General features: G+C 61.2%; 4 protein-coding genes across 7 annotated transcripts; 3 read left to right on the top strand and 1 right to left on the bottom strand.

The window, feature by feature from the left end:
- The first annotated feature begins 1,398 nt into the window (after positions 1 to 1,398).
- On the top strand, positions 1,399 to 7,293 carry VSIG10 (V-set and immunoglobulin domain containing 10). Its single transcript, XM_074606899.1, is given in 13 exon segments — positions 1,399 to 1,675; positions 2,310 to 2,452; positions 2,455 to 2,572; positions 2,753 to 2,856; positions 2,858 to 3,029; positions 3,032 to 3,052; positions 3,870 to 4,099; positions 4,101 to 4,164; positions 4,719 to 4,829; positions 5,288 to 5,300; positions 6,211 to 6,380; positions 6,510 to 6,657; positions 6,811 to 7,293. Coding segments are annotated over 13 exon segments (1,656 nt in total). The 3' UTR covers positions 6,896 to 7,293.
- A 355-nt stretch (positions 7,294 to 7,648) lies between these two features.
- Positions 7,649 to 11,354, top strand: CFAP73 (cilia and flagella associated protein 73). 2 transcript variants are annotated; one of them, XM_074606201.1, is made up of 7 exons: positions 7,649 to 7,910; positions 8,533 to 8,641; positions 8,800 to 8,904; positions 8,990 to 9,184; positions 9,335 to 9,556; positions 10,259 to 10,417; positions 10,509 to 11,354. In XM_074606201.1, the coding sequence occupies exons 1-7, from the start codon at positions 7,756 to 7,758 to the stop codon at positions 10,653 to 10,655; spliced, it is 1,092 nt and encodes a 363-aa protein (XP_074462302.1). In that variant the 5' UTR covers positions 7,649 to 7,755; the 3' UTR covers positions 10,656 to 11,354. The 2 variants fall into 2 exon arrangements, with proteins under 2 accessions (XP_074462302.1, XP_074462303.1); XM_074606202.1 differs by lacking the exon at positions 10,259 to 10,417.
- DDX54 (DEAD-box helicase 54) lies at positions 10,869 to 16,938 on the bottom strand. 2 transcript variants are annotated; one of them, XR_012589749.1, is made up of 20 exons: positions 16,871 to 16,938; positions 16,137 to 16,269; positions 15,975 to 16,045; positions 15,710 to 15,895; positions 15,543 to 15,592; positions 15,394 to 15,435; positions 15,047 to 15,142; positions 14,810 to 14,931; positions 14,625 to 14,686; positions 14,399 to 14,530; positions 13,874 to 14,084; positions 13,275 to 13,409; positions 12,718 to 12,939; positions 12,558 to 12,631; positions 12,262 to 12,459; positions 11,983 to 12,118; positions 11,782 to 11,861; positions 11,604 to 11,708; positions 11,274 to 11,377; positions 10,869 to 11,180 (listed from the first exon to the last, which is right to left on the bottom strand). XR_012589749.1 is itself a non-coding variant. In XM_074606200.1 (20 exons), exons 1-20 carry the CDS (start codon positions 16,910 to 16,912, stop codon positions 10,957 to 10,959), a joined length of 2,469 nt encoding a protein of 822 aa, XP_074462301.1. In that variant the 5' UTR covers positions 16,913 to 16,938; the 3' UTR covers positions 10,869 to 10,956. The 2 variants fall into 2 exon arrangements, 1 of the variants encoding a protein (XP_074462301.1); XM_074606200.1 differs by having other exon boundaries at positions 11,782 to 11,895; positions 11,973 to 12,118.
- Positions 16,939 to 16,948: 10 nt separating this feature from the next.
- RITA1 (RBPJ interacting and tubulin associated 1) lies at positions 16,949 to 21,545 on the top strand. Of its 2 annotated transcripts, XM_074606204.1 has the most exons (4): positions 16,949 to 17,207; positions 17,404 to 18,299; positions 18,763 to 19,956; positions 21,336 to 21,545. In XM_074606204.1, the coding sequence occupies exons 1-2, from the start codon at positions 16,990 to 16,992 to the stop codon at positions 17,945 to 17,947; spliced, it is 762 nt and encodes a 253-aa protein (XP_074462305.1). In that variant the 5' UTR covers positions 16,949 to 16,989; the 3' UTR covers positions 17,948 to 18,299; positions 18,763 to 19,956; positions 21,336 to 21,545. The 2 variants fall into 2 exon arrangements, with proteins under 2 accessions (XP_074462305.1, XP_074462304.1); XM_074606203.1 differs by lacking the exon at positions 21,336 to 21,545 and having other exon boundaries at positions 18,763 to 21,259.
- Positions 21,546 to 22,987: the final 1,442 nt, after the last annotated feature.

Genomic DNA, 22,987 nt, shown 5'->3' with positions numbered 1-22,987 from the left:
GCCGCTGCCGAAATTTAACAGCACACTGGCTGTGCTTTGTGACACCCACCCCAGGGATGCCAGGGGGAGCTTTAAAGAAACTGAAAACATTTGTATCTTTCTCTTTCCTTGCTGTCTGTTTCGTTGGGACCCCTCCAGCTGTGGAGAGGCTCAGCCTTTACCCTCTCCAACTCCGTCCTCCTCCCAGCCCCTCTTCGGTCTGTTCTCTTCTTCCTTCCTCTCCAGCTTTGGCTTAAGCTGCTGCCTGCTATTTTTTTTTTACCCCCCCCCCCCCCCCCATACCCAAGAATGTGGTATGGTTCACAGTCATTTATCACTGTTCTTCCCGCTCCCACTGCTTTTTGGGTTGTCTCTTAAGTGGTTGAATTAGAATCATAGAATCATCTAAGCTGGAAGGGACCTCAAGATTGCCAAGTCCAACCATCAACCTAACACTGCCCAAACCACCACTAAACCATGTCCCCCAGCACCACGTCTGCCCAGCTTTTAAATACCTCCAGGGATGGAGATTCTACCACTTCCTTGGGCAGCCTGTTCCAGTGCTTTACAACCGTTTCGGTGAAGAAATTTTTCCTAATATCCATCCTAAACCTCCCCTGGCACAACTTCAAGCCATTTCCTCTTGTCCCAGTGCCTGTTCCTTGGGAGATGAACCCCCCCGGCTACCCCCTCCTTTCAGGGAGCTGTAGAGAGCGAGAAGGTCTCCCCTCAGCCTCCTTTTCTCCAGGCTGAACCCCCCCATTCCCTCAGCCGCTCCTCAGCAGACTTGTGCTCCAGACCCCTCACCAGCTCTGCTGCCCTTCTCTGGACACGCTCCAGCCCCTCAATGTCTTTCTTGTGGTGAGGGGCCCAAAACTGGACGCAGCCCTCGAGGTGGGGCCTCACCAGTGCTGAGTACAGGGGGACGATCACTGTCCCAGCCCTGCTGGCCACACTGTTCCTGATACAGGCCAGGATGCTGCTGGCCCTCTTGGCCACCTAGGCTCATATTCAGCCATCAGTCGATCAACACCCCTGGGTCCTTTTCCACCAGGCAGCTCTCCAGCCACTCCTCCCCAAGCCTGTGCTGCTGGGCAGGGTTGTTGTGACCCCAGTGCAGGACCTGGCACCTGGCCTTGTTGAACCTCACACCACTGGCCCATGGATCCAGCCTGTCCAGATCCCTCTGTAGACCTAGACGGATCCAGAATTATGCAAGAACCTCTGGGTGAAGGGGGGAGAAGCTTACTACCTTCACTGAGTTTTGCCCTCAGGAAACACCAGCCTCCTTGTATTAAACCTTCCCGATCCTTGGACTGTACCCGAGCCCGGTGCCTGGCTCCCGGGGCACAGAAACCCCCTTCGGGCCGCTCTGAGGGGGCTGCCCAAGATGGCGGCCGGGGTCGGGGGGCGTCCAAGATGGCGGGCGCCCAACATGGCGGATCGGGGACTGATACACGATCCCCTTCCCGGGCCCCGGCGAGCGGGCAGGGGAAAGCAGGCGGGACGGTCCGGGACAGCCCGCCCTCCCCTGCCCGCTCGCCGGGGCGGAGGACAGGCAGCGCCGCCTCCCCGACGCGGGAGGCTGTGGTGTCGGCGGCGGCACGGGGCTATCGGCTCCCCGGCGCGACGCTGCCAGCCCGGTTCTTCCTCGCCCTTTGCGTCTGGAGGCTGGTGCCGCGCCGGGAGGCGGCAGGTTAGCGGGGGGCTGAGGGGACAGGAGCGGCGACCGTGCGTGGGCGACTGTTAGAGCCGGTCCCTCAGTCCGCCGTGCTCCTGAGGGGAGCTCCCCTGTGGGGCAGGCGCTGAGGGGGCTGGTAGAAGGGGATCTCCAAAAAGAGTTCCCCTAACAAGTACCCCAGAGGGTTGATAAATATCAAACTTATATTGGGTTATAAGGGTGATCGCTGTCTACAACTTACCACTCTCTAAAACTGCCTGAAAGGAGGTTGTAGCGAGGTGGGGGTCGGTCTCTTCTCCCAAGTAACAGGCAGTAGAACAAGAGGAAACAGCCTCAAGATGCGCCAGGGGAGGTTTCACATGGATATTAGGAAAAATTTCTTCACCAGAAGGGTTGTCAAGCATTGGAATAGGCTGCCCAGGAAAGCGATAGAATCCCCATCCCTGGAGATGGGGTAGATGTGGTGCTGGGGGACATGGTTTAGTGGTGGTTTGGGCAGTGTTAGGTTGATGGTTGGACTTGACGATCTTAAAGGTCGCTTCCAACCTACACAGTCCTGTGATTCTGTATCAGATGTCCAGGTCTTTGCTGACAGAATAGGGCTTTACCGGTTCCCTATTTCCCAACCACTGTTCTTTCTGCTTTGCAGGAGCAGAGGAAGTGGTCTTTGGGAAGGTTGGAGGAAGCATCCTCCTCTTATGCCGAAATGTCTCCAAAGAAGCAACCGAGGTGGTCTGGTTTCAAGGGGACCCACTCTCTTTCCCCCCACTCTTCTCCTCGAGGGTCGCCTTCCCCCAAAAAACATCTGTTTCTCCCTGGCAGACAACAGCTCTTTGCGCATCACAGAGCTGCGTGTGCAGGACGAAGGCAACTACGCTTGGAAGGAAGTGCTGAACGAGACGGACCGTGAGCCTCCTGCTTGGTCCCTGTTGACTGTCACTCCGAGTTGCGTTTCCCTGGGGCTGTGGGACGCAGGTCAGGGACCAAGATAGGGAAACCAGGAAGCCTTTCAAGGGGAGTGACAGCAAAACCAAGCACTTGCAGGGGTTCCAGCCCTGAGATGCTGAGCTCTGTGACTTGGAAATGTTTGTGACCATGTGCTGTTCTTGCTGATAGATCCACCGCACTCAACCCCAAAGTGCTGGGCTGAGACCTCCTCATCGGGGCTGATGCTGCAGCTGTTTTGCAGCTGGCCTGGGGGGGTACCCCCACCCCACCCTGCACAGGGGAGAAGGGGGACATGATCCAGAGGACTCAAGCTGGGTCATCAGCTCCACGAGCTCCTCAGACATCCATGTGGAAATGCTGAACAGCTCCTACCTCTCCCACCGCAAAGTGTTTGAGTGTGTTGGGAGCCATGTTGTCAAGCGGGGAGGAGCACTGTGGAGGTGAGTGAGTTGACTTGCCTACCTTATTAACTATTAATGAGCCTGCTAATGGTGAGGCAGACAGTCACCCAGGTCATTCTCTTCAAGCCAGGCTTACGGGTGCTTACAGCAGGGGTAGATGCTAATGAGGCAGTATGGCAGGGCTTGGCTCGTGCAGAGGTGACTGCACAAAGCACAGAAGTGCTGCAGCTGGGATCCATCATGGCATAGTTGCAGGTGAGTTGTGTTTTGGGTACATCTTCAGCGGCCGACAAATTTCCCCACACCAAGCTTTTCACCTCTGCAAGCACTCACACCTGTGTGGAAGCGAGAGGTGGTTTTAGTGCCTTGCTCCGCTTGAGATTAGGTTTGTTAGGGCTGGGTTTACAGGAGAAGGGTTGTGCGTGCCCCCAGGCCCCCTTGAAGCATCTGAGGGGTCTGACTGAAGTGGCTTTTGAAAACCTGAGCTGTATTTATCCTTTGAGGGTTGTCAGGGCTACACAAGAGCTCTGCTGATCTCAAGGAAGATCCCTGGGCTGCATTTCTCCTCTCTGCCATCTTCCCACTGGCTGCGCTCCGACCGTTCTTCCCTGGGGATATAAAGACAGGTATCAAAACAGGGACTGAGCAGTGTGAAAGCTGCTCAGAACACTCTTTGGAAGGCTGCTGAAGTCTTGTGAGTGAGACAAATGCCAAACCCACAGCGTACAAGTCCCAGACTCCTGTCTGACTTCCTTCTGTTAGTGATTATTAATCAGTCAGATGGCTGATTGCTTTTTATGCTAAACTCCTCATTCCCTCCTTGACTTTTTCTTTTTTTTTTTTTCCCTTGGGCTGTTCAGAAATACATTCACTGGAATCAGAGCCCCCAGAGACCTGCCTTGTGGGTGACAATGTGACCTTGACGTGCTGTGTGACTGAGAGCACCCTGGCAGCGAGGATCACCTGGCTGCGGGACATCACCCAGCCGAAGGTGGAGATCCAACCCAGAGGGAGGTACCTCATCGCCCAGGAGGGCAATGTGTCCTGGCTCACCGTCCGGAACTGCTCCCAGGGCACCGACGGCGGCTGTTAACGTCTGCAAGGCACAGAACCCTGTGGGGCTGAGGGAGTAGTTCATCTGCCTGATGGTGAAGCGTGAGTGGGGCTACTTGGGGTTGCTGCGGCGGGGAGTGAGGAGGACTTGGGGATACAGTTATGGGGGCCATTGGCGAGAATTCAAGGGACTCCATTTGCCACTAAGAGCCCTCTTTGCCCATTGGTGCTTTCCATGCTCCACAGCAAGTGTAGATGGAGGACTGGCTCCCTTCATCCCGGGGTGAAAAGACCTGATTCCCCTCACCTTGGCATAGTGGGCCTGAGTGAGGAGCACCCTTCGTCCCTCCCGTAGGTTTTGGGCGCAGAGGAGCACCTCCAAGGCTTAAGCTGGTCAGGGTGCAATGGGCAAGGGTTGATTTACTTTCACTAAATGCTTGTGGGCACAGAAATAATGGCCTTGCTGTGGTGTTTTCTATGTCAATGAAGCACGAGTGCCTGAAACTCTCGCCCTAGTGCTGGTGGGACTGTTGCAATGATGGGAAATGGGAGCTGAGACAGCACCGAGACCTGCTGTGTTGCTTGCATTGAGATTTCCTCATCCATCCGTGATCTGGTGACAAGCTGGCCTCCCATGCCTCTGCTTCTCTCCACAGAGCCGGTGAACATTGTTGGGGTCGTGGGTGCAGGGGTGATCCTGTCCCTGCTGGCTATTCTCACCGTCACCGGCGTCATCTTGTACTGCAATCCCCTCCTGTGCCTGAGAGGTAGGAGCTCTCCTCTGCGCAAGCCAGGGAGGGGCTTGCGCCTTTATGCCTAACCTGCTTGTTCCCTTCTGGTGTGCTGGAGTCAGCCACTGGTGATCACCCCAGCCCTTGGGTCTCATCCTGCTCCCGGTCAAAGCTCTGTCAGCCCTGGAGGCAGATGGGTTGGAAACACAAGGCCCTTCGCCAGCTGAGTGCTTCAGGCACCTTCCTCTTGCCTTCTCCAGGGAGCTGTACTGTGGTGGTCCGTCTCTCCTTTCCTTGTGATCTCTGACGCTCTCATTGCATATGTGGGCAGGTCACCTCCACATCCATGCCTCTACACGTGGCTGCCAGAGACCCTCCTCCCGCAGGCAGAATTGGCAGGGGTTGTGCAGTAAAACCAGCAGCACGCTGCCCCGGGGACCGCTCTGGGGCCAGTTTCTAATGCTGTCTTTTCCCTTCCCTTCTCTCCCATTCAGGTGCTGTGTTCAGGTGAGTGTTGATTTTCCTCAGCCCAGTCCCGTGTGGCCTCACTAGTCCGTCTCCTGGCAGAGGTGATCTCGCTGTAGGGCAGGGATCCACCTCGGAGGCAGGAGCTGACACCAGAGCAAAGCTGTCCTTGGGCGGGAGCTGTGCCTCCCGCGGGAAGGGGATAGTGGGGCTGGGTGAGACTTGGTGTGGGCGAGGGAGCAGGAGGGTGGGGAGAGAGGGGAGCACTTGGCATCAGAGCAGGAGTGGCATCACTTTGGGATGTGCAGGGATGGTGCTGGCACCCATTTGTGTGGGAGGAGGCCGTGCAGGAGAGCTGCTCCTCAGTGCAGGTGAGCCCGGCGACTTCGAGAGTAAATAGAAATGGCAGTCTGCTGCCCTGGGTGGGTGTTTGCCCACGTCCTTCCCCCCTCAGGAGGGATGTCTGATAGGTGCACGTGAACGAGTGCCGCCTTGGAGTTCAGGCACACCAAGATTTCCTCTCCGTTTCCTGCTTGCCACGCTTCCTGACCCCTCTCCCTTCCCTTGCCCCTCTCGGTTCTGTTCCCACAGCTGTGGTGCTGCGGCATGGAAAGACTCTTTCCTGAGGGCCTCCGTTCCCCATCTGCATGGGAGGGGAGAATAACCCCACTTGGGAGGGGCTCATGCAGTTTAGGACATTAATATGTGTGAAATGGAGGGCTTTGGAAGACTAATGGGAAGCAGTGCAGGATGCTGTTGGTGGTGGTGCTGCCAGCAGGGTTGGAAACCAACTGTTCTTTGGACACGGTTAGTGCAGGGTTGGGAGAGTCCATCGAAAGGGGTCGTTTCGGTGTAGAGGGTTGTCAAGGACAGGGGAGGCGCAGGCTGGAGGGAGGGGGCAGGGCAGGCTGTCAGCCTTGCAGCCCACCTCTGCTTGCTCCGCTCTTCACAGGAATCGGGACTCGGGGGGTGTCTTAGTGCTGGTGGACTCAGAAGAGGAGGATGAGGGGAAGGGGGAAGAGGAGACCACGAGCAGCTCCACCAAGCGCAAGGCAATGGCGCTGGTGAATGGGAATAGCGTCCAGGCTGCTTACCTCAACTGCCTTACTGGGGTGAGCCCCGGTGCCTGCCGCTGGCTGAGTTTTGGGGCAGGAGCTCATCTGTGGGTCTTCCAGGAGCAGCTGCCGGGGAGGGAGGGATTCCTGTTTGGCTTGTTGGCTCTGAGATGCCACTTCTCTGTGCCCTGCGTAGGTGACGATGGCAAACAGCACGGCGGGGTCTCTCCGCAGGAAACAAGGGGAGAAGAGACGCGAGGCATACAGATTCCATCCCTTGGTGCAGAAGCACACGGAACCCCGGCTGGACGCCCAGCCTCAAACACGTCCTCGTTGCCGTGTGGGTGAGCGCAGACCGTTAGTGTCCCTCAGCGGGATGGTGCAGTCGGACCATCCCCACTTTTTCCTCCACTTGCCCCTTCCCCAGCTCTCCCTCCATCCTTCCCCAGCCTTGTTTCTCCATTTCTTCTCTCTTTTCATCTTCCTCTTTGTCTCAGGTGTCCTTTTTTAACAAGGTGGCACCCAGCGCAGGCAGAGCTCAGGAAGTGGGTCCCAGTAGCCCGTTCATCTTGTCACCTGTGATGGACTCAAATACCAGTACAGGATTCTGTCCCTGTACTGGTCACCATCAGCGGTGCTGGGGTCGCGGGGAGTGTGATGGAGAAAATTGCCACAGGGACACAGTGGTCCCGGGATAATGGAACAAACAACCAGCGGACGGGCAGGTCATGGATGGTGCTGGCTCTCGGGAGGCTTAATTTTTTTTTTCGCTATAAATATTTTTTCTCCAAGTCTGTCTGAAACGTTGCTGTGATGGCGGGACAGAGCAGGGTGGGATGGGGGTGGGACAGAGGTTGGAGGGGGGCGGAGGGCGCTGGGTGTGCCGGGGGGGAGCGAACTGCGTCGAGTGGGGAGTGAAAAGAGTGCGTGGAAGGTGATGGAGAAGTGAGTGCACAAGGGATCCAGGTGTGTGGAGGGTAATGGGGGGGGTGAGCACCCAGATGGGGGGAGTGGAGGGGACCTGGTGGCACATGGGAGAGATGAAGGGGACCCGAGGGCACATGGAGTGGGGGGGAGGCACTCCTGGGGCAGGCAGAGGGGAGCATCGGGGGTGAAGCGGCGGGGTCTGAGCCCTCCCTGGGGTGTGGGTAAGAATGGTGTGAGATGGAGGAGAGCTGAGGAGGTACCGGGGGACCGGAGCACGTGGTGGGACAGCAGTTGGGGACCAGTTGTGTGCGGTGGTCTCTGAATGGCCGTTTCTGAGGGGCTGGAGCGGGGTCCGAGCGCTGGCGGGGGGACTGGAGTGCGGTTAGAGGGCTGCCAGTGGGACCGACCTGCAGGCTGTCCCCGAGGAGCTTTGGTGCAGTCCCTGTGCCCAGCTCCCTCTGCCTCGCCGCGATGCTCAGGAAATCCCAGGGAGCTGCGGGAGCCTCCTGCTGCCCATGGCAACACTCTGGTGTTGTGCCGCCGCCATCTCTGCCGTCCTGCGTCCTGCTCCTCTGTGCTGGCCCCTCGGCGAGGAGGAGCCACCAGGCGACATGGCCTTCAACCTGGAGGAGTATTTGCGCACAGCTTTCCGCGACAAGCTGCGGCTGCAGTGAGTGAGACCCCCCCTCCCCGTCCTCCCCCCGGCTCCCGCCGCGGGTGCTGCTGGCTGGGGGCGAGCAAGGGCTCGGCAGCGGGGCCAGCACATCCTGCGTCCCCGGTCATCGCCCACCACGGGGTCCCCAGGGTGCCACTGCAGGGGGGTTGGTGGTGTCACTGCGGGGGTGTCACTGGGTGGGTGCTGGGTCCCCAGGCAGCGGGCTGTGGTGTGTCCCCAGCTGGGGCACCCAGGGAGGAGAGGGCACCCTGATCAGGGCTCTGTCTCCACCTGCACCCCATCCAGAGATGCCAGGACACTCGGGCAACCACGTGCTGCCCAACACGGTCCTGGGTGGCTTCCACACAGGTCGCCCCCCCGGCGAGCAGAGCAGGGGAGGTAGGGGGATTCTCTGGAGTCTAATCAGAAAGATGAGGTTGTGCCGTGACTTGTCCACCCCTGGGTGCTGCAGTGGGGCTGGGGCTCCCCAAGCGAGGGGAGAGCGGGCCAGGCCCCTTGTGCTGAGCCCCAGCCGGCACTGGTGGTCCCTGGGGGGGGTCCCGGCCATGCCACAGTGAGGGGTGCCCCTGCCTGTGTTCTCCCCACCGGGGCTTGATGACCTCCATGTGATCCACAGCGGGACGGTGCCGACGTGTGACGCTGCCACGCTGCTGCCTTCCACACGCCTGCTGCAGAAGAGGCGGGAGATGGCGGAGGTGGAGCGGGCACTGCAGAGCCAGCGGCAGGTAAGGGCGGCCCCCGGCCCCTCCATCTGCCCCCTCCCCGGGGGCTGCAGTGTGCTGGGGGAGATGAGCGGCCAGTGGGCATGTCCCCAGCTGGTGTCCGTCCCTGCCTCGGGTGCTCCGGCGTGGGACGATGCTCTCAGCACCCGGCGGTCCCGCAGGAGTTTCGGCAGAGGATGGAGCGCCTGGCGCAGCGCCGGCAGCAGCTGGGCCAGCGGGAAGAGGAGCTCCGGCATGTCGTCCTCAAATTCGATGCCTTCCTCAAGGTGCCGGGGAGGGGGCTGGGGTCGGGATGGCCATCGGGGCCCGCGCTGACCCTGTCCCCACGCCGACCCTGTCCCCATGCCACAGGCTTCGGCAGCGAGGCAGGAGCGGGCGCTGCGGCGGGCAGGCGAGGCGCGGGCAGCAGGGCAGGGTGCCGAGACCACCCGCCTGCGCCGGGAGCTGGAGGGGCTGCTACAGCTCAGGGAGCGCCTGGCCCGGCACCTGCGGAGCCTCCGTGGCTTCGAGGACTACCTGCAGGGCGTGCTGGCCAGGATGGGGCAGGTGAGCGTGGGGGTCCCCATCCTGCGGTGACACCCATCCTGTGGTGACACACTGCACATCCCCAGACCCCTTGCAGGGGGTTCAGCCCTGTCCATGGCATCTGCCCTCCGCCCAACTCCTGCAGCCTCTCAGCCTGCTCCTGCTGCCCAGTTCCAGGACGTCCCGGCCATGCTGGCCCATTTTGGGGCGCTGGTGGAGACGCGGGCAACCCTGGCGCAGCAGGCAGAAGCTGGGCAGGAGCGGCTGGCCCACGGCCGGGCACTGCTCCAGCGGTACCAGGCGGAGGCCGGCAGCCAGCTCCTGCGCACCGAGGACGAGCTGACCCGGCTCCGCGCACGCCTGGAGGCTGCCCACCATGACGTGCTGCAGGAGGTAAGGAGGGACGTGGGGTGCCCAAGGGAGAGGGGCAGCAGTATGGACCCCAAGCCTGCTGCAGGGGGGAGATGCCCAACGTGGGGGTGGTGGGAAGCCGGGTGGCACCCCCTGGGCTGAGCTGGGGGTCCCCACGTGCCCAGAAATGGTCATCAGCAACTGGGGGGACACACAGACGCAAAGATGGTGAGAGTGCTGGAGCCCCTCTGCTGTGGGGACAGGCTGAGAGAGCTGGGGGGGTTCAGCCTGGAGAAGAGAAGGCTCCGGGGAGACCTTGGAGCCCCTTCCAGGCCCTAAAGAGGCTCCAGGAAAGCTGGGGAGGGACTCTGGATCAGGAAGCAGAACGTTAGGACGAGGGGGAACCATTTTAAACTGAAAGAGGGAAGATTTAGATGAGATATTGGGAAGAAATTTTTCACTCTGAGGGTGGTGAGCCCCTGGCCCAGGTTGCCCAGAGAAGCTGTGGCTGCCCCATCCCTGGAGGGGTTCAAGGCCAGGTTGGCCGGGGCTTGGAGCAACCTGGGCTGGTGGGAGGTGTCCCTGCCCAGGGCAGGGGGCGTGGAATGAGATGATCTTTAAGGTCCCTTCCAACCTGAACCGTTTTATGATTCTATGATTCCTGGGTCCCCCATCCCAGCTGGGGGCATGCAGGGGACACAGGGCAGTGGCTGGGGGGGACCTAGGGCTGTCACTGTCCCCCAGGAGTCCTGCTGGGCCCACATCCAGAGCGCGGTCACCCAGAAGACCCTGCTGCTGGGGCAGATCAAGCTGGCCGTGCTCAACCTCTTCCAGCTTGCCACCGCCCGGCTCAGTGTCCCCACAGATGTGGCCCTGGAGGACACTGAGGCCCGGCTGGACATGGTCAGTGCAGCCCTCTGTCGTGGGGCTGGGGGGACACATGAGGACATTCACATCCCAGGACAGCTGTGGCATCAGGCTCCCATCTCCGCAGGTGCTGCTCTGCATGCGGGACCTGGCTGCCATCTGTGCCGAGCTGCGCCCCAGGGAGCCGGGGCTGTGTCCCCAGGGCTTGCCTGCAGCCCCCAGCACCCGCCCACTGCGCCAGGGGGGTGCCAGGGTGCCCCTGGGCCAGGAATAGCCCCCGGGCACCCCAGAGAGCGAGGCCGTGGGGGAAGGGGGAGCTGCCGCTCGCCTTCAGGCTGTTGGTATCTCAAAGTTGCCTCCTGCCAAAACACAACCCAGCTGTGGACCTGCAGCACCCCTTGTTTTGGGACTGCACCTGGGGGCGGCCCGAGGCGGAAGGAATTAGCCCAGGCACAACGCTCAGGGCAAGGACAACAAGGAGTCAGGATGCAAAACCAGCCGAGTATTTAATTTAGTCTCCTTCCCTGGCAGCCAGCCCAGAGGCGGGGGAGGCCGCTGGGGCACGGCCCCCTCCCCTACACCCTCTTCCGCAGCTTGCCCTTCTTGGTGGCCCCCACCCGCCGGCCGAAGGCCATCTGCCGCAGCTCCTGCACCCGCTGCCGGTTCCGGGCCTTCAGGCGCTTCAGCCCCCCGCTCTGCAGGAAGCGCTGCTTGGCCGCCTTCTTGCGCTGCTTCAGGATCTGCTGCTTGTTCTTCAGCTCCGAGCGCACCTTGCCCTGGGCCGGGGGCTGCCCAGGCCCTGCCGGGGGGACACAGCCGAGCTTAGCTCGGAGGGCAAAGCAACGTCGGGGGGGACAATGGGGAGGCTCCATCGCTTGCCGCATGTACTCACCTTGCCCGCGCCTGCGCTTCCCTCTGAACTGCTCCCTGCCTTGTACGTGTCCCTCATCCTCATCCCGCTCGTCAACCTTGTATTTCTGCTTCCATTTTTCATAGCTGGGTCGGGGTGGGTTAAGGGAACATGTGGTGGCACCCCCTCGCTCGACCCCCCCAAAGCTCAACTCCCCATCACTCAACCCATCACGGACTCCATCCAGGATTCCTCCCCAGGCCCCTGCCCCGGCAGGGGATGGATCCCCAGGAGCAGGGCATGATGGCACACGGCTGCTGGCGGGTCCAGGCCCGCCCCCAGCCCTCGCCACGGCGCAGGCAGGCAGGATACAGGTTGTTCTTGTAGGAGCTGCTGATGTAGCGCCCGCTCTCCGTCCGCACCTTCTTCTTGTCCTCTTGGCCTGTCTGCCCCACGAACCGCTTCTTCTTGCGGTCCCTGGGAGAGAGGGGAGGGCGGTGGGACCCTCGGCCCTGATTTCCCCCCCAGCCCATGGCGAGACGCCACTCACCACTTCAGCAGTTGCTTGCTCTTGTTGAGGTTGTGGTTTTCGTCGCCCATGAGATCCAGGACGGCTCCGGCTGCTTGCTGCTCAAAGGGGCTGCCCTCGCCGCCGATGCTCAGCCTGCGAAGGGTGGGCGGTGAGAGCAGCCCCCCACGCAGGTTGGGGCAGGACGGCAGCGGGAGCCCTCCCAGACTCACCCCCTCTCGCTCTCAAAGTCCTTGGGCCGGTACGGGATGTAGAAGTCATTGTCCTGCTGCGCCGGCTGCTGCGGCTTTTTCCTGGCGCCGTCTTCTCCCCCTCCGTCCCATTTTCGCTTCTGGCCCACCACAGTGGAGAACACGTCCTGGAAAGAGCAGGGGGAGTGGAGGAGCCATGTTCCCCCACCAGTCACTGCCCTGGCCCTGAACCCTGGCACAGCCCGGGGGCCACCTTGCAGAAGCTCCCACGGCAACCCCCCCCCCTCCGCCGCCGTTCCTGCCCCGTTACCTGGAGGTTTTCCTCCTCCTCTTCTCCCTCCTCGGGCCCAGGGCAGGGCGGGCACAGCCCCTGCCCTTTGAGAGCCGCTGCCCGCTTCTCCTGCTGCCCGCGCTGGTACTTCTCGATGAGGGCATGGTCGTGGCGCCGCTTCGACCGCATCACGGTGCTGGCCAGAGTCCGGGACGTGGCGTTGATCTCGAAGATGGTCTGCAAGAGTGTGAGCCCCGGTGAGCTGCAGGGCCGGCCACATGGACCTTTCCACCCCACCCCAGGCACCTCCTGCCCCAGGACGGGTCTCAACTCACTGCCTTGGACTTGTAGGTTTTAATGCTGTCCACCATCTTCAGCCTCTCCAGCTCGGTGTCTTCAAAGCGAGCGCCTGGGGAAGGCGGGCATGGAGAGGGGCACGGATTAGCTCCTTGGTTGAGGGGACGTCCCCTCCCTCGGTGTCCCCGAGGCACTCACTGAAGAGCGGGTGGATGCCCAGCTGGGACACGTCCAGGTCCTTCGCCCTCTTGATGGACTCGGGCGAGGGGCCGGGCCGGGACCGCAGGTACTGCTTGTGGGCGTTGTCGGCAACGCGGCGCAGGCTGCGCAGCTCCAGCGAGCCCTCGTGGTCCGTCAGCAGCAGGCACTCCTCGTCGTCCACCAGGCTCTGGGGGACGCGGCCCAGCACCCCGCCGGCATCTGCAGCCCGGGGGACACAGTGTCACCTCGCTGGCACCCACCCTGGGATTGTTGCAGCGGGCACGGCAGCAATCCAGGATTTCCCAGAGCAGGGCTACCAGCCACAAGGAGGTCGGTGGTGTTCAATCAGCACGGGGTGCATCGGAGTCCCCAGCACCCCATTTTCCCCAGTTGCCCCCCAGTAACAAGAGCATATCACCCCTCTGCGCAAATGCCAACCACGAGACTGCGAACTCCAGCACTGGCCAAGGATAAAACCCCGGTGGCCACGTAGCCAGCATCCCAGTTTGGGGGGAGGCGCAGCCACCCCAATCCTGCAACCAGGTCTGCCTTACCAGCGGGCATCTCCTGGGCACCGGCGAGGACGAGCGGGCGGCCCAGGAAGAGGTGGAGGTCAAAGACGTAGGGCATCTCATCGGGAGCCACCAGCGAGTAGGCAGTGCCGCTCCGGCCAGCTCGGGCCACACGACCTGGCAAGGGGAGGAGAGTGAGAAACCAGACCCAGCGCCAGCCCAGCCTGCCCCCACCCGGGAAGGGACCCACTGGCGCCCCTGGGAGCCCACACACATGACAGTCACCAGGTGGGCATGGCTGGCAAGGGGCTGCGGGTCACTGGGCAAGGAGGCAAAGGGAAGCCCACCCCGTGCCATCCTAAAGGGACGGCACCAGCCCTGCCCCCAAGAGCCCCCCACAGTCCAGCTGGGAGATCAGGGACACTCCTGCCCCGGCTTTGTCCCCAGCCTGTCTCCTCGTGTCACAACACGGCGACCTCCTGCCCCAAAGGTATCACCACCAAGTCAGGGGCACCGGTGCCAGCCCAGCAGGCCACAGGGATGGGAAAAACAGGGGAGAAGGGACAGCCCACTCGCACCCTCCCTGTCCCCCTGGGGGACCCCCGGGTGCAAGGAGCCCTGCGCGAGGCACCGGCACCCACCGACGCGATGCAGGAACAGCTTGGCCTTGGCGGGGAAGCTGTAGTTGATGACATTGTCCAGCATGGGGATGTCGAGCCCGCGGGCAGCCACATCGGTGACCAGCAGCACCGGGCATTTGCCCTGGGCGAACTTGGCGATGTTGATCTTGCGGGCGGTCTGGTCCAGCGAGCTGTAGATGTGTGTGCAGCGGATGCCCTGGGCCGTCAGCAGCTGGAGAGGGTGAGAAAGATCAGATCCCACCTGGGCAGGCGCCCTCAGCCAAGGGACGGGGCCCCCCGCGGCCCTGAGTTCCCAGGGTGCCCACCCGGACCCCCAAATCCCACTGCGCTTCCCGCACTCTCCCAGGATGCAGCACCTCCACAATCATATGCTCGGGAATTTCTTCCTCGACCAGAGGTGGAGATTCCAGCAGGGAGGTTCCCACAGACACAGACCCCACGTGGGTCTGGAAAGGGGCCTCGGGCACCCCCGGCAGCCTGCCCTTTGACAGGGGTACGTGCTGGGCACCCCCAAATGTCACTTGCCTCCTTGAGATACTCCGTGTGGTGCTTGGTGGCCACGAAGACGACCGTCTGGTCCTGGGGCTTCACCACGCTGCGGAGCAGGTGGAGCAGCACGGCCGGTTTGTCGTCCCCGCGCACATGGAAGAAAGCCAGCTGCAAGGGAGGACAGAGCTCAGCCCCCCCCGCGTCCCCACGCCTGACATCGGCCCCCCTTGTCCCCTCCTCAGGGGACCCCAGCGCCTCTCACCTTGAGCTGCTCGCTGAGCTTGGACTCCACATCCAGGCGGATCAGCATGGGCTCGGTGAGACCTGTGGGACGTGGTGACACGCGGGACGTGGGTCACGTGTGGGATGTGCTACTGTGTCCCCGTCCCCAGGGTCCCCCCAGGTCCAGCCCTGCCCCCAGCCGCCATCTGCCCCACGGCTCCTCACCGGCCCGGGCAAACTCGACGAGCAGCTTGGGCAGCGTGGCGGAGAAGAGGACAGTCTGGTGGCAGTCGGGGAGGCGGGCGATGATCTCCTGGAGCTGCTCAGCAAAGCCCATCTCGAAGAGCCTGCAGGGGAGGGGACAGGGGACATGGCAGCGCCTGTTCGGTCCCTCCGTGCACCTCGCTCACGCCACTTGTGGGGACACTGCCGCCCCCGGGGACCCCCCTGCGCCCCGCTGACCTGTCAGCCTCGTCGAACACCACGTACTCCACGGTGTGCAGCTTCAGTTTCATCTCCACTGCCACGTGCACCAGGCGCCCGGGGGTGGCGATGATTCTGTGGGGACAGAGCTGGTGACAGGACCCCACCGGGGGGGAAGGTGTCCCCGCACCCTCCCACGTGCAGGTCCCAAATCAAAGACGACCCAATAGAGACCCCCTTGTCCCCTGTGGGGAGCATGGGAAGGTGCTCCAAGGGAACACCAGGACGTGTCCACCGGGTGTGCAAACCCCAGTGATGTCCCCAAGCAGTGGGTGGCTCTTGGGGGCCGCTTCCCCACCGGGTCCCCTCCCCATGCCCCCACTCACATGTCAGGGTTCTCGTGCAGGGCGGCGAACTGGTCCTCCATCCTGCGGGAGGAGGGAGAAGCTGGGGTGGCACGGGGCAGCTCAGCCCCTCACCGGGCTTTGGGGCTTTAGGGAAGCGGGGACCGGTGGGGGACATGGGGACAGCTTACTTGTCACCTCCCAGGATCAGGGCTGTCTTCAAGCCCGTGAACTTGCCCAGCTGCAGGGAGAGAAAGAAACATGTTGGCGGGGGGGTAAAACCAAACCCCTCAAACCCCTCACCCTGTTGTCCCTACTCGCCCCGGTTGTCCCCGCTGTCCCCCGTTGTCCCCTGTACCTCCTTGGTGAACTTCAGGGTCTGCAGGGCCAGCTCACGGGTGGGCGAGAGGATGAGGGCGCGTGCCCCGGCCTGGCTGGGCGCCTTCAGCCGCTCGAACATGGGGATGAGGAAGCACGCCGTCTTCCCACTGCCCGTCCGTGCCATGGCCACCACGTCCCGGCCGCGCAGGATGGCGGGGATGCTCTGCGAGACACCGCTGTCACCGTCACCGTCCCGCCACTCCAGGACAAGGGCAAGGGTCCCGCCACCCCCCGGCACCCACCTTCCTCTGGATGGGGGTGGGCACCTTGTAGCCCTTCTTCATGATGCCCTTGAAGACGGGGTAGCTGAGGCCTGCGGGGACGGGGACAGGTGAGGGGGCGCGGGCAGGAGGGGATGGTCCCCGTCCCATCCCGTCCCATCCGTCCCACCCCCCCGCACGCACCCATGGACTGGAAGCCCCCGGATTTCTTCTTCTTCTGGTTCTGGGCCCGCACCATGGCCCGCGTGTCTGGCTCGGCCTCGGCGCCATCGTCCTCCTCGGCGGCAGGGAAGGCGGGCAGCGGTGGCGCGGGGACCTGGGGACAGCGGGGGACACAGTGAGATGACAGGTGTGCCAGCGGTGCTAGGACACTGCTGCTCTGCACTGCTGGCCCGGGTGGGGACACCGGCACTGGGGACAGCGGTACTGGGGACACTGGAACTGGGGACAGCAGTACGGGGGACACCAGTATTGGGGATGCTGGCACTGGGGACAGTGGTACTGGGCACGCCGGCACTGGGGACAGCAGTACTGGGGACACGGGCGCTGGGGACACCGGTACTGGGGACACCGGCACGCGGGGCCTGGGGACACCGGCACACAGTGACTGGTGACACCAGTACTGGGGAGGCCGGCACACGGGGGTTGGGGACACCGGTCCCGGGGACATGGCTACCGGCGGCACCGGTGCCGAGGATGCCGGTACCGGGCACAGGGGCACCGGCACACGTGGACCGGAGACATCGGTACCGGGCGGATGGGACACGGGCACACGGGGACCGGGCACACGGGAGCGGGCACGGCGGCGCAGGGGACACTGGTGACACACACTCCACCCCACCCGAACCCCGTCCCTACCGGCGCTCCCCGGGGACACCGGTGACACACACTCCACCCCACCCGAACCCCGTCCCTACCGGCGCTCCCCGGGGCTGGCGGCGGGCGCGCACCGGCGCCATGTTGGTAGCGGCGGAAGCACGCGGCCGTGAGCGGGCCCGGAAGGGGCGTGGCCTCCCTCTGGCCCCGCCCCGCGGCCATGCAGACGGCGGGCCCGGTCCCGGGCGGCGGCTCCGCTTCCCGCCCGCCCCGGAGGGGACGGGGTCGGGGTCCCCGCCGGGCGCGGGCCTCCTTCGTGGACGAGTCGCTCTTCGGCAGCCCCGCCGGGGCCCGCCCGGCGCCGCCCGGCTTCGCGCCTCCCTGGGCGGCGGGGCCGGTCCCCGGTGACAGCGGCCGCCGGCCGAGGAGCAAGTGCAGGTGAGCGGCGTCCCCTGCGAGCTCGGGGAGGGCGGCCCGCCGTGCTCCCCGCCCGGGCTGGGCTGGCCCCGGGAGGGTGGGGGGTGAAGCTGAGCCCCGCTCCGCGGCGCCGGCTGGGTTTGTCCCCCCGCCAGGCAGCGGGGGGTCCCGGTGTGACAAACCCCCGCCTTTCTCCTCGCTTTCTCCCCCCGCCAAGGTTGGGAAGCCACACGCCGTCCTTCTGCGACGAGTCCCTTTTCGGTGCCAAGCCGCGGGGCCCGGCCTGGGCAGCTCCGTGGATGAGGAAGGAGGATGTGGCCAAGCTCCATGCGCTGCTCTGGAGCCCCCCGCCCGCCCCCCGAACCCAGCCCGGCCTGTCCCCTCGCCCCAGGGAGACACCCCTGAGAGCCCTCCGGCCACCAGCCCCCGTGTCTCCGGCATCAGCAGCCTTTGAGGGGGGCCGTAAGGGACAGCCCTGCCCCTGGCAGCGTCCCGAGTGCGGTTCTTGCCCCGAAGGCCGGGGTGCTCCCAGCAGAGGACGTTCCCAGTCTCTGAGCCGGCTGAACACCCCCTCCGGCGGGCTCCGCCTGGCTTCGGAGACCACCAGGACAGAAAGATGTGAACACCAGAGCCCTCTGACAGCCCCTGTGACCCCTCGAGGCCCTCTGATGAGGGGTCGGTCAAAAAGCGTGTCCGGACCTCCTCTGTCCAGAAGCTCCACAGCAGTGGGGGGCTGCAAGCCCAGGCCTCCCTGGAAATGAAATGAGATGTCCCTCTGGACGCAAATACAGCCTCAGCCTCCCCGAGGTGGGACCTGACCTCCTGGAGAGTGAGTCTGAGAGGACCCTGGGACCTCCCATGGCTGCAAACGAAGGATGGGGACGTCCCACAAGCGGGAACAAGCCGGGAACCAAGGGTGACCACAGCACTGTAGCGGGACAGCCTTGGTGGTAACAGCAGCTTCCATTGACTGTCTGGTGGTCATGAGATGAGGTGTGGTGATGAATCAGGGTCCTTCTATCCGGGAAGTCCAGCCAGAAAGTCGGAACAGGAGGAGGCAGGGCTGCCTACAGCGTTGGTCCGGGGCCCGTCCAGGAGAAGGACCAGGCACAGGTACACCTACAGCGTAGCCTGGGGGGGCACGGGCAGGGCCTGAGCTCAGGTGGAGCTCCCAGACCAGGGACCAGAGGGTGCCACCAGGGTGGAGGTCCCAGGTGTGGCTGGCCATGGTAGTTAAGGTTTGAGGGAACCTCTGCTGACCACTTCTGGGGAGGGAGGAGTCCTGCGTTGTCCTGCCTGCCGTGTACAATCACAGGATCGCTTGGGCTCGATGGGTCTGCAGGAGGTCTCTAGCCCAACCTCCTGGTGGAGGCAGGTGAGCTATGGGCTGCTCAGGGCTTTTTCCAGTCGGTTGCACAAACTCTCTGACACCCCTTCCTGCTGCTTGACTGTCCTTGGGCTGAAAAGTTTCCTTTTCTGTCCAGTCAGAGCCTTTCTTGTTTCAATTTGTGTCTGTTCTCTCATTCTGCTCTGCACAAAGCTTGGTTCGGTCCTCACTGTCACCTCCTCTTCACAGGTACCGGGAGGCTGCTCTGAGACCCCCGAAACCTTCCCTTCTCCAGGCTGAACGAGCCCCATTCCCTCAACCCTGACCATCTTGGTGGCTCTCTGGCGGCCTTGCTCCGTTTATCAACGCTTTAATGGTCTCCTTTGGCAAGGAAGGAGAAGGGAGAGGACGAGCAGAGAGGTGAGGAATGGCATCGCCCTGCGTCCTGCTGCGTCCAGCAGCTTCTGGTGATGAGGACACGCTGAGTGGACACAGAATCCTGTGGTTTGTACTGAGGGTTGTGAGGTGCTCTCACAGCAACTCCATTCTTGTCACCAAATAAATGATCCAAGGCAAATCTGCTGGGGCCTCGTGTTTGGTCCGCAGGATGCTGCTGTGCCACAAAGACTGTCCGAGCAAAGCAGCTGCTCCTCGATTTCCATTCCTGAGGTGAGAAAGAGCGACTTGGTCTTTAGGAATACAAGTAGGGAGGCAGATAAAGGACGTAAGCCGGGTGACTCGGGTTTTGCAGCCAGTGTCACTGCTCCCCTGGGAAGGAAGGCTGCAGTGATGAGCCGCTGAGGTCAGGGAACGCAGGGGGGTCACTGGGAGTTTGGTCACTCCCTCCCACACAAAGGGAAACATTCTCTCAAATTCACCCAAGGACAAACTGAGTGAGGTTAAGGGCATCGTTCTGCCCCCAGAAATGATTTTATTGCCACCTTGAGCAGCAGCAGGATTATGCATTGACCTGCTCCGGCACGTGAATGACACGGAAGCTGGGAAGGCCAGCCAGGAGGGACGCTCCCGGTCCAGTCCCATTGGCAAGAAAGGTTATTCTTGTTTTTGAAAGGTAACAGAACTGGATCAAAAATGGTGGTATGTTGTTATGCCACTGCTCTGATGGCCTCTCTCTGTGACAGCCAGCCCTGGCAGACTCAGGCTTTAATACAAGTGCTATCAGTTAATGTTTGTAATTTGGGGGACTTGAGCCCAGGTGAGCAAGCAGCCATGCTGGGAGGAAAGAATGGAGGACAGAGGATGGATTTTGTACTTATTTTTTGGCCTTGCCAAAGGCCCTCTTTATTCGCCTTTGACGTGAGGAGTGTCTGGAACAAGCAGCTTTTCTGGATGCAGGTGGCAGCACAGGTCATGGCCATCTCCCTCACGTCCCGCTCATTCTCCTGCTGCGTTCAGCGCTCCTCCTCAGTCCAGGAACAGTAGGTAAGGACAGTGTGTTTCTCCTTTGGAACTGAGCCTTTTCCTTGGTGCAGACAGCGTGAAGTGCCGCTCCCTCAGCCTGGCAAGACAGCACACACCAGTTACTGCAAGCTTGAGGGCCTTCAGCAGGTTTTCCCTGCCCATCCCCTATGGAGGGATCCTTTTACCTATCCCAGATGTGGGTAGAATTGCTCCTGGCTGCTGAGCTGAGCCTTCCCAAAGGGTCCACAACCGAATGGGACTTTTCAAGAGGTGCCAGGTCCGAATACCTTCATGCTCCTTTGAACTGCTCCCCCCCGCCCCTGCAAAAGCTTCCCTGCATTGCAGCCAGCCTCTGTCCTCTGGGGGCTCTGACTAAGGCACATGCGGGTCTCAGCCTGCTTTGTCACAGCACTGAAGAAAAGGCCACATCTCTGTGGTTTGGCTGGGGCTGAGCCGAGAGCTTTGCTGAGGAGTGGGTTACATCAGTGGTGCTGTGACCCGGGTAATACGCTGTGAGCTGTTGGGAGCGCGGGACAGGCCGTGTCTGCCTGCAGAAGGCTGAGGACCAGTAGTTTTTGTGGCACTGGCAGCATTTTTTTCTTGATTAGCACCAAGCTTTCAGGCTCCTCCCTGCACTTTGCATTGCGGCAGTCCAGCAGCTCTTCTCCTTTTTACTTCTGAGTAAAAACTGTAGGGACATGAAAGCAATTAGGGCCTCCTCAGAGGAGGTGTTGGGGTCTGACGTGAATCTGAGCCTGTTCAGCTTAATTTGGGTGTTGGCACAGTGACATGCAAGCTGTTAAGGTCTCTCAGTGGGCTGGGAGAGAAACTGAAGTGTGATTTGGACACTAGATGGAGACAAGAGGGTTAAGGATTGACAGAAAAGCTAGAGCCCTGTTCCCCAGCAGCAGGTGGATGAGTCAGATCCAGTGGGGTGAGTCATCAGCAAACTGGGGTAACTGGCCCAAAATTGAAGCAGCAGAGAACTGCTGAACGCGGAAGCAGGACACAAAGTGCAGTTTTTGAGAGCTGGAGTGCTTGAAAGATGAAGCCTCTTAAAACGAAGAGAGATTTTATCTGAAAAACAAGTTGACAGTGGCTTGTATGGCCAAGGGTAGCCAGTTTACCCCACTGCTGTGTTCAGGCTTCAAGGAATCAACGGGGGAAACTAGACCCCTTCGCATCAGCCACACGCTTGCCTGCCCCACACTGTCCCAGGTTGTCACCAAGGGCTTCTATGCCGCCAGGAGGTCAGAACTGGCACTTCCTCGCTATTTACACCACAAGGACAATATTGGTGCCAATAAAAATGGGTATAAATGGGTTGCTTGGATTTTGTACTGTGGTTCTCATTCACATTTGACACTTTACTACTGCCTTGTTCTCTTGTTCTACCACAGCTGTGCAGTCCAGCAGGAGAACAAAGGATGCTCCGTTACTGCTGTGGGCTGCCCTGTCTGTGGGAGGCTGGTGCTTGTGTGGAGCAAACACCAGGTCTGAATAAGATGAGATGGGGAAAATGTTCGGTTGTTTCCTAGCTCCAGATTCACCCTGTCCAGTGTCATTAATGCCTGAGAGTTGTTGATAAAGAGGCCTGAATCACAGCTGGGACTCCTGCCTGTTGCTGCTCTTATTTCTTATTTTTCTATCTGCTCTGCACTGCGATAAATCACGCTCTCTTTATTTTTGCCTGAACCCTGATCCTTGTCTTGTGTCTCTCAGCAAAGTATCAGCCAATCTGGGAACTGCTTAGCTTCCAAAATCAGCTATGCCCAGCCCTAGGTGCTACAAACAACTATAAAAGATGTTTTTTATGTGCGGGCAGTATTATGTTTGCTCTGCTTAGCCCACACCAGCTTTCTTGCTTCTCAACACATGCCTCGCCCGATCTGCCTCATTGCTCTGCGTTTTGGCTAGTGTGCAGCCTCTCCAAACTGGCCCAGCGCTTTGCAGAGGAGGTTTCAGAGCTGAGTCAATGGATGGGGAGAAAAGGCAGTCCTGTGAGTAAGCTACTCGCTTGGTGGTTGTAGTTGTGTTGCCACAGGGCTGCTTTCCACTGAAATCAGTGGAGCATTGTGATGGAGCAGGTACACTCCGAAAAACAGCATATGCTTCCTGGCAGGAGCCAGGTAATTACCTAAAGCAGGCAGCAGCCAGACCTGACAGCACTACAGCAGGTTTAATCTCCTCCTGCAGTACCTTTCTGAGAGCCAGCGCTGATTTTCAGTGCTCCAACACAAGTGTATTGAGTTGTGTCCTTAGGTGCAGAGTGTCCTGCTGTAGCTCGGCACGCTCATTTGGGAGTTCCCATTTCTGCTGTTTCACCGTGTCCTGCTTGGTCTGCAGGATGCAGGTCTTTTAAGTGTTTTGGCCAGCTCTTGCGAGCTGTTTTTGAGATCTCTCATCATATTGTTCCAGTAAATCCAGCCCTGAAGGATGACTCAAAGAAAGAAATACCACTGAGAAGGAGAGGGAACACGGGGGCATCAAGTGGGCAGAAGAAAGGCTCTTTTGCAAAGATGTTGGTAATGTGAGGCTGGACACCTCTGCTCCGGTAGCAAGGGGGATGCTCCAGCTGGACGGAGGCCTTACCTACCTATTTGTAACACTGCCAGGAGTCCTGCTGGTGGCAAAATCAATTGGAGCCAGTGGGCAGAGCCTGGTGGCTGGATTGGGCTTGGAGGGACTGTCCTGGGGACCTGGCACACTGGGTTGCCTGCGAGAGAAATGCTCAGCCTGGAACAGATTTATTCATTACGCACTGGGCCGCTCGCTTCCAGCTTGCGAATCCTCACCTCATCAGAGAGGGATGTAATCCTGGGGTCTGGGGAGCGCTGTGTTTCACCAATGAGGCCTCTGGCCCTTCATGGCACCGGCTGGGCTGGGCTGCCCTTTTTCAGGGCCCAACTCTTCCCTGCAGCTGCTGACGCTTGACTGGAGCATGGTGGGGCCTGGGAACAGACACAGCTTCACCTTGGGGAGGCCGGGGCTGTCCCGGGCCGGGGTCTCCCCTCGGGCCAGGCCTCGGCGCTGCCGCCCTCCACCCGCGTCC

The sequence above is a fragment of the Larus michahellis genome, chromosome 13 (genome assembly GCF_964199755.1).
Source record: "Larus michahellis chromosome 13, bLarMic1.1, whole genome shotgun sequence".
Classification (NCBI taxonomy): domain Eukaryota; kingdom Metazoa; phylum Chordata; class Aves; order Charadriiformes; family Laridae; genus Larus; species Larus michahellis.
Note: the sequence above shows the minus strand (reverse complement) of the source record. Positions and strands in the feature narration are given on the sequence as shown.